Source organism: Dinoponera quadriceps, unplaced genomic scaffold (assembly GCF_001313825.1).
Source record: "Dinoponera quadriceps isolate SergipeBrazil2010 unplaced genomic scaffold, ASM131382v1 scaffold2110, whole genome shotgun sequence".
NCBI classification, from domain to species: domain Eukaryota; kingdom Metazoa; phylum Arthropoda; class Insecta; order Hymenoptera; family Formicidae; genus Dinoponera; species Dinoponera quadriceps.
Window position 1 is genome coordinate 212887 of NW_014556168.1, and position 10046 is coordinate 222932.

At 47.6% G+C, this 10046-nt stretch overlaps 1 protein-coding gene across 1 annotated transcript in view; it reads left to right on the plus strand.

Annotated features, from left to right (window-relative positions):
- Positions 1-8972: 8972 nt before the first annotated feature.
- The window catches only part of LOC106747088 (protein gooseberry-neuro), a 25707-nt gene continuing 24633 nt past the window's right edge, over positions 8973-10046 (plus strand). Inside the window, exon 1 of the mRNA XM_014624367.1 lies at positions 8973-9021. Within this exon, the coding sequence (XP_014479853.1) occupies positions 8973-9021 (49 nt within the window). The remainder of the gene's footprint in view (positions 9022-10046) is intronic.

Below are 10046 nucleotides of genomic sequence, written 5' to 3' on the forward strand. Positions count from 1 at the left end.
GATTCAGCAAAATAATCCAGCGAACGGCAATTTAGCAGATCGCTTTGTCTTCCGCGTAATAACTGACAAGATTTTGCTGCGACGGCATAATTTGCTGCGTCAGCGAATAATTTTTCTCCGTGCGCGCAATTGGGGTTATACATTTATTAAAAACAAATTATATAGCGAGACGCAGCGATATTACAGCGTCGATTAACGGTGACTCTCACGAGAGTCAACACGTTAACTAAGGTTAGACTAAAAGTACCGTAATAACGCGAAGAATTCGAAAAAGCTCGATGTTCAAGTCACAACACCGGCGCGAGTGTGACTCTCGCGTCTTCTTTCGCCGGAGAGACTCTTAAGAAATGTCGAGGCGGGCGCCGTGTGAGTGGGGCTCTCACGCGAAAGAAGAGAGTTCCCTCCCGGGTGATCGGAGTCGAGGGATCTATCGATCACGCGTCTCGCGCGGCAATAGTCCGAATATATCGTGGGTGTTCCTCGCAAGGTCGGTAGACCGAGGGAAGGAAAAGAGGCGAGAAAAGGGGAGGCGTAGGCGCAGAGAAGCGGTGTCACGGGGGGCCCCGTGAGTTCGTGGGACCCGCTTGCGAACTATGCGACCTCAAATATGTCGGGGCAGCGCGTCCCAGTATGAACATAATTCAGCTCGTTATACGCGAACGGACCTCTCCGAGGGCCACGAGCCTTATGGCTCACGAGGTTCGCGCCGTACGGGCCGTGTGGCCTATGCGAGGTCAGGGGGCCCTCTGTTCCAATTTTGTGCCCAATAAGACTAATTCCCTCAAAGGTGCCGCGCGTCCCGGATCCCGGACACCTCTGCACGGTCGAGAACTTATCGCTAAATTTTACGTAAATTATGTGACGCGCCACGCACTACGCATCGCACGCCACTTTCCGCCGTAAAAGCCACGTTTTCGGACCGCTCGTCCGCGCAGGACTTTTTTTCGAGCGTCCGAGGCTGCGTCGAAGCGAGCCCGACTAGTCCTGGCCGATTCTCGAGTTTCAGCGCGAATGTGTCTGCGGATTTATTTATTGCTCGCGGTATTAACAAGTCGACACGGAATCAACGTATTTCCAAAGATAATATCGAGGGTAATCATGATAAGTTATAAACGATGAGTGCTAATTAGCTGTGATATTGATTTAATCGTGCATAATTGTTTAACTTAAAAGGCCAATATCTGAGTACAAATTTGGATTCTGCATTAACTCCAACGTATTTATATTCCAACGAACGTGTCAATCGATGTAAAACTCGCAAGTTATGATGCGATGAAATTTTAGAACAGGTCGCGACATCGTTCAGTCACGCGCATCCTGCGCGCAAAGATGATAAGAACAGGGGAAAGATTTCACTACGTCCAAATAAATTATGAATAAAAAAACTCCCGAATATATTTATCGCGCGAGAGAAATTATATACGGCTAACGAAAAATTTGATTCGATCTTCGATGTTTATGATAAATTATATGTAGACAATAACGCTAATAAGGTATAAATATATATTCTGTTCTCAAGATAATGCTCTTCGTGGCGATTACATGGTTGATTAATGATATGTTTTCAGGTAATACAATAAAGGCTAATCTCAATCAACAGTCGAACCAAATTTTTTGTCCGGCTCGATACAAAAGTATCGAGTGTAAAAATAAATTCAAGGTAGAAACCGAGTCGAAAGGTTCTGCATTAACCTTGCAAATTCCATCGGAATTGAAAGGTTAACGGAGAGAACTTCGATATATGATACTATACTATATTATATTATAAAAACAGGTACTTACTGTCGTTTTCTTTCAGTTGACTTAACCACTTACGCTGGGACAACGGGCTGCACGTATATTCGATCGCAATTCGAGGACGCAACAGTTTTTCCTTACATACTTCAGAATACACAAAAAAATACGACGGAGCGAACCTATGATTCATAAATATGCGCAATATGCGCAGAACGCATGCGCATGCGCACATGCGTCAGACAGCTGTCAACATTCGATTTGTATATACCAAAATTATACGTGTATATGTAATTTTGACAACTATCTGACTATCTATTGCGCGTGTTCGTAAATCATAGGTTCGCTTCGTCATATTTTTTTGTGGGTTCCGAAACGTAAAAAAAACTGTTGCAACCGTCCTGTGACCGACTGTATATACACGTGATAGCTTCTCCACGGCAAACAATAATAATAACAACATGCTACACACGTGCTATTTGCGCGATTTGTGTTTTTGTGTCATTTTATTTAGAAGAAAAACTCAGAATGTCGCGAAAAGAAACAGATTATTACAAATATGCTCAATAACAATCTCGGAAAGTAATAATAGTTTCTATAAAATCGTAATGAAAATACTTTCGAGAATCATAGTCCAATCAATAGTCCGTTAGAAAAAATTATATGGACTGGATGTTAACGCGAATGGCTAAAGAAGGACCTACTAATAAGCTCTAGAATAACTTCAAGTCCTGTATTGTATAAGCATTAAGAAAAATTGACATTTGAAATTAATTAATATTTATTTACTTCCAGATATTCTTATTGTATTTAAACTTTTATTTTAAATACAAATAAGAGATTAATTGTGCAATTTCTTTAACTGCGTATAGAATATATGTGATACATAATTAATAAATAATCTGATAAAATTTAATAGGTCAATGTGGATGAGTGTACACAACACAACTTTTCTTGGACATACACAGCATTCGCAAAACTTACACTAGATTGTAAGGCCAGCATTCACAGTAGCAAATTATTCACGATGTTTGATTGAGAGCATAATTAATAACAAATCCGTATTTACAAGCCGACTGCTTGGGACAACATTTCTTAGTAGTACAAAATAATTATAGGCGTATGTCGGTGAATAATCAAACATTCATAGACCTATATAATTATTTGTCAAATGATGACGGACGCCGTGAATGCCGGCCCAAATATCAACTCGGTTATCTCCTTGTTCTCATCAAGCTCGTCGAACGTCCGTTCGAATCGGAAGCGTTCTGTATAATAAATGATTTGACGCACCTGGAAATGATGTATCGCTGGCTACGTCCCGGCGCGTTCTCCGTCCTGACTTCTCGATCCAGAATCCCGTCCTCCTCTCGGCAACTCCCTCGTGGCACTGACGGTAACACTGACACTCGCGTAAGCACGACTCGATCCGAAAAGCGCATGTTAATTAACGCGATACCGAGGAGAGCTCAGTTCAATATCTCGAGACTCAATGATATATACTTTCAATCGCCCGATGTAAATTGTAAACAACACACCGATACACGTACCACGCGTCATAACATGTGCTTACTCGCCGGCCTGAGACTCGATACTGACTCGGCCGTGGAAAAGGACGCGATACCAAAACAAGGACGAAAATACCAAAACAATCGGCAAGAACATCCAAACCCCTCCCAATCGTCAAGCAACCGTCGCCCGCTATGAGATAATTGAATATTGAATAATTCTGAATTGTATCTTTTTCGAAATCTAATTATTTTTTTATCTGAAAGAATAATTTAGCGATCCTCTAACGGTTAGGTGGGGTCAGATTGACCCCACGGTTTCGTTTATTTTACAGCGTACACGCGCTGTTTCTCTTCTTAAGGAACGTTTCATGTTATTACTCGCTTCTTTTATCTATTTTGCACATTGATTATTTATGAAAAACGAATAAAACAGAGCGTAGAGTCGGATCCGACGTAACTTTCCTGGATGTCGTTGGAAATCCACCTTGTCATTGAAGGGTTGAGATCATATTCCGTGTCAGAGTTCGGCAAATCACAATGGAGAATCCACCTATCAAACGTAGAACGATGCGCGTCATTTGAACGCGCCAAAGATCCCTTTCCGATAATTTGACCCGCCATGAGATCGGTAAATAACGCGTCGGGCAGTAGAAAACGGTGGATTTTGCATTATTTCTGGCCGCACGCGGCCTTTAAAAAGGCACCTCTTTCTCTTCCGCGGCGTTAAATACGGGTGGTCGCGCGTCCCCAACGGCGATGGCCCAGTTCCAAAGTTATGCAAAGGACGCATTCATCCGCTCAATAAGGTAATCAGGAACATATTTTGAGGAATTTGGTAGTCAAACGACCGGTGGACCGGCACGGTTGAAGAAAGACAGGGGGCCCAGGCTAAAACTACGGTTTTCGTGGACGCCTATTCAGCCGGCAGGCTCCACGTGGGTCACGAGACTTGGAAATGAGACTCGTATTTTTCCTCATATGTTAAACCACCACAAAACGCGCATAATTAAAACATTTCTTTCTTCGAGCCATAGTGTCCGAGAACGACGGTAAATCATCGAGACCGTGTCCCACCTCGTGTCCTATACTCGCGACTTTCTTTCTTGCTTCTCTCCGTGACTCTTGCCAAAATGTTTGCCCCCACGCGGATTCCTCGATCAAATAAAATGACCGTATCACTTCGGCTAATATAAAAACGCTCGTCACTCGCCGACATCGTCTCTCGCCGCAGTGCCCGTATGAAAATTTCCTAAACATTCCCAAATATAGCATAAATCAGATTATCTAAATTTATCCCAAATAAATGTAACATATTGTGACACCAAGTAAGAATCCCATTCTTATTCCAATCATAAGAAAACCTGAGGAAAATGTTGGAGCAAAGCAAATGGGATTCGTCTGGGTTTCCAATCGCAACTTTCTTTTATTTAGTTCGCTAATCAAAATAGATTAGATTCCATACAATTTTCTCGTATAGAAAACCAGAGAGATCCTATTTTCCCCGCCCAAAGCTTTTCAGACACTTTGTTCAGCATAAATATAAAAGGAAAATCTAAAAAGAAGAAGAAAACTTTGAGAAAGAAAACTTTGTGCAAACGTTGGACGGAGAAAATGGAATCTGTCCGGGTCTCCCACTTAGAGTTGCACTTTGGAAACGTCACACCTCTAATTCGAGTCTTCACGGATTCGATCAGAACCCATCATTTTTTGAAAAATCGGAGTGGATTCCAATCAGACATCGGAAAATTTTCTGTACGGGCGTTATAGACACCTAATAAGATCCCGATTCAATTATCGGAAAGAAATGACTCGAGGTCGCCGATCGCCGGCCTTCCCGTTCACCCACGAATTCGAGCGTAGAATGCAAAACAATTTCGGTGCTCCCTTTGATGGTGACCGGGGGTCCTTTTCTCCGGCGCGCCGGACGCGCTCGACGCGTCCCGTCGATCCCGGCGCGCACGAATTTCTATTAAAAGCGGCAATTAGTCTAAGTCCCGATAAATCTTGATGAGTGATACACCGACATCAGTCTCGTTGTCAAAGACGCCCGCGGCGCGGCCCGCACCGATTACCACCACACAGCCGCGCGCGCGCGCGCGCGACCAAGCAACACGCACCACGCGCGCACACACACACGCGCGGACGACGGAACGGAGACGGTGGACGAATTTCTTCGGACTTTTCTACGCCAGACCGCGGTCGTTGTTATGTTAAACTAGGTGAGAAAGCCGCTACGCACGCGGTGGCCCATTAGAATTTTTAATGCGACCGTTTGGTGGGCGCTGCGCCCTCGGAAATCGAGAACTGCAGCGGGGAATGCCGCGAGGAACTTCTTCAAAATGCTCCGGCCACTTTCCTCTCCCGCTGGCCGCTTCCTCTTCATCTTTCTGTCTTCTCTTCCCGCCCTCTTCTCTTTTTTCCCCCTTTCTTTTCTCTCTCTCTCTCTCTCTCCGTTCGAGAGACCTTAAACGCGCCTAAACAGCCCTTTCCCCGATTGCCTCCTCTACGCGCGCGCGGATACTGCACGACCAAGTGGTATCGAAGGCTGCATAGCTGCGGTTCGCGATTACGCGAAGCGTAACGTCTCCCCCGCGAGCGAGTCTCTCACCCAAGTCGGAAGCGGCGGGATCTTCACATTTGCACGGTGTAACCGCGAAGCGGTCCCGAACGGGATTTCAGCGGCCGCCGCGAGCTAACCGATGCTTTCACTTCCTAATTAGCCGCGTGGATTTGCATGAAAATCCCGCCACCGGCGATTTTAAACGGCCGAGAATCCTCTTAGGAGAATTTCGCCGAGTCCCGCCGTAAAACCGCCGGAACACATCGCATGGGGGTCATCACACTGCGGCCCGTCCGATTCCTCCGACCGGAAAGATCGAAAGAAGGAGGAAGAACGAGTGTCCCGGCCACGGCGGCGAATTCGGCGATTTCAGGCTGGAAACGCCGTCGGCCGAAGGAAGCCGCGTCGTCGCAAAACCGTCCGGTGAAGCCGGACGGAGGGCCCGAAACGGCCGAGCCTAAGATCCTCATGAGACGTCAAAATCGGCTAATCAATTTCTTACGCGTTACGGCTACGTGCTACCTGACGCCCGGTTTCACCCGCCACGATCCCTTCTCGGCGAGCGAGCGTGTCGCGCGAACCGAAACCGACGTCCAGGACCGATGGTGACATCGACAAATTCGCCGGGCCTCGGACCACATTTCACGGTCGACGGTGGATTCGCCGATTTTTAGACAATGCGTGAAAAATATCCGGCCACGGAAATATTGGGACCGGCATTGTCTACGCCGCTAGGACGCGGAAAGTGCACGGAACGAACGCGACTTCGCAACACCTCTTTCTACGCGATGACACGCTCCGTTCCGTCGGCTAATTGCCGAATAGGCGGCATTTTCCCGGACTATCGGCTGTGCTCGTCCGACCCGAGTGCTCAACTTTTCGTCGGTGCTCGCAGCCCGGCGGAAGAAGACGCTAAACTGCAGGGCGAAACGGGCGATTGACTCTCTAGCAGGAAACTGCGGTATCCTGTAATATCTAGTTAACGCGTTGAGTCCGCCTAGGGGGTCGGTAGTGACCGGCGCTATGATACCGCCGCCGTCTCATTAATCCACGCAGGCACGGCAGCGATTTAATTTGCGAAAATAGCGTGGAAAGTGCGTCTCATTTTCTTGAAAAAGAAAACGGTGAGTCGGCTTTAAAAGAAGCGAGAGAAAAATGATCTCGTAACGAAGATCGAGGAAGAGGAAAACTTGAATTTCAGGGAATAAAAATCACATGATACATAGAACCTAAAATCTATTTCAAACTTGGTCCTATTCGTATGTTCACATAATAAACACTAAAACTCTTCATAAACAATTAAATTCTTTTTTAACACATTTAATGAAATAAAATAAAAACGGTACTTGAATCGAGTTAAACTGCATTGCAATGTATTTTCGAAATGTCGGGATATCTCAGAAATTTTCATCAAACTAAAACAAATCTGAAAAATAAAGAAAATAATTGAATTGCGGGATTTTCCGTTTTCAAAAGCAGACTAGTTAGTCCACTTCTTAGGAATAATAATATTGAAAAAGTAATGTTTAATAATATTCGAGTTAATGAAAATACAGCCAGGTGTACTCCTGACGGTCATCATCAGTTCTCTTAAACTCGTTCGTTTTAGCTACCAGTAATGATATCTCAGTGTTTCATCGAACGACCGTAAACTAGCGATTGGCTCATCGGAAGCGACGAAACGTGGCGACACAATACTCAAAGCCACCTACAGAGCGTAGCGAGTTACCCGTGACTGTCCTCCGGCACGTCTTCGCGACGAATTCGTCGAGAGTTCCCCCGAAGGGGGCTCGCACACATTTCGGGTCTACGACTTCCGCAGGACCCCCCGCCGGCGCTCTCACGAAGGACTCGCCGCTTAGCCCCGGGTTCCGCTACCGTACGGAAAGATTTACAAGCGGGCACGACGGCCGCGGGTTTATGGATCGGGCCCTTCGTAAAAATTTATACCGACTCCATCATGCGCTCCTTATGATCCTTATTCGTGGACAGTGGCGGCCATAAATATCCCTTCGTTTCTCGAGACAGAACAACGTCCTAACGACGGCCACGAATCGACGATAATTCGGGGGACGATGCGGACCCACCGGGAATAACGCGAATCCGTGAACGAGCAACGGATCTCGCACGATCGAGGAACAATTGTCTCGGTCGATTGTGTCAATTCTCGAGCGTTGATCGTGCCACGATGCGTTCGCCCCCCCCCCCCCTGATCCGCGCGAATCATCCCCTCGGGAAGAGCGCGAGCGAGGATCATCACGAGAAACGACGAGGACCGAGCCGGCACGTCCCAGGCAAAATTGACGCAGCGATCGCCTCTCTTTCGCCGCACTATCGTCGTCCTGGTGGCGTACACGTGTCGGTAGCGGTAATACGTGATCCTCTCGCCGGCGATATACGAGGAGGACACGTACCGTGGGCGGCCCTGTGGCCAGAGCCGCCCATTGTACGGTATTCCTTTGCCAACCACGTGGCAGGGCGTAGCCAACGGTGGGCCCCCGTTAATACCATGAGTCCCAGAAAGCCCCAGCGAAACCCTCTCTCTCTCTCTCTCTTTCTCTCTCCACCCTTCGTCCCGCTAGCCCGGAGCCCCCCTCGATGTTCTCTCGAGGGAGAGACACGAGATAGCCGGTACCCCAGCTGACACGTTATTGCCGCAGTACCCCTCGCAACGAAAGCAACGCGTGCTCACCGATTCGTTTTCTTGTTTCCCGGTCAGGAACGTGTCCGAGAACGACGTCGCCCCCGTCTTCCGGGCACCGTCGTGAAGAATCCCGCGCGCCGACGCGCGCTCACACGGAGGACTTGATTAGCCCCCCCCCCTTCCCCCCGCGCGCGCGCGCGCGCGGATTCAAGGGCCTTCGGAACCTTTTTATACTTTGTCTCGTGCCGTTCTTTCTTTTTTTTTCCCTCCGCCGCCTGTCTCTTTTTTCTCGCCTTTTCCCGTCTTTTCTTCTTCCCTCCCGCGCGGACCTCGCTCGCTCTCGTACGCACGACTTACGTGGCACCCAAGTGCGCGGTCACTCCATCCCTTTCGGGCCGGATGCTAAACGAGGGTTCTCTTCTATTCGGAGATAAGTGACCGTGAAGCACGAGTGGCAGTTACCGATCAGTGTGTGTCAAACTAGCCGGCCGGTGTCAATCGGATAACGCAGTGAGGACTCAGGATGGATGTCAGCGGAATCAGGCCCATCTTCACTGGATATCCGTTCCAAGGTTAGTTCGATCGCGGCAGCGACCGGTCGAATCGAGCACGGTGATCGTACGGTGATCGTAGGGCGAGAGGCCCGTCGCGATCACGTAACACCGTCTAATGCTCGCTCTCTCCCTCACGATCATCCGTATGAAACGATTACGTCACTCCAATTACATTACATTCGAAGGGATTGTCTCTCTACGAGTGAGAGTGAGAGAGAGAGGGGGGAAGAGGAAAGGCAGAGGTTTCAAGGAGGTAAAAGTTGAAATATCGCCGTCTAGATATTATCGGATCTTTTAAATCAATGAATTAATCGACATTGCGACAAACGGCGAAATTATAATCGAATTGTCCAAGTTCGCCGGCGATGATTATACCGTACGGAGGATAGTTAAGCGATTTGCATTTCTTAATTACGATTCTCTCGGACGACGACGACGATGGCGCCCGTGCGCCGATAATAATAACAGCGCGTGCGAAAGGGTGGCATTTGTGTCGAATTACGCCGACAATATTAGCGTATGAAAGTGCCATTACCGCGATTAAATAATTTTGCGCAACGCCGGCTCGGTAACAATGCGGCCGCTTGATCGTCACGTTCGCGCTCCGTTATTAAGACGATAATTAAATTCAATCACGATCGTCATTAACACACATTCGATCGGTTACACCGCGCGGCGATTTTGATAAATCAATCCTGCCCGAAGAGCGCGCGCGCGCGCGCGCGCGACTCCGTCGTAAATTACATGGTAACGCGCGTACGTTCGCCGGTTCGCCGCGCATATTAAACATTCCCCTTCGCCGCGTTTTAATTGATATCCATCTTTAATGCGAAGCAACGCTTCGAAACTGAGCAAGACAAATCTACATTCGATGTTATCGCGCACCGCATTGGACACGGATATTTATTAGCAGGCGTGGCGTTATTTTTGCTCAGCTCCGTCCTCGGGAATATTGCGGTAACGCGGCGCTCGTATCGTTTCGAACGATACATATATATATATATATATATTCTATCGATACGATACATATATATATATATATA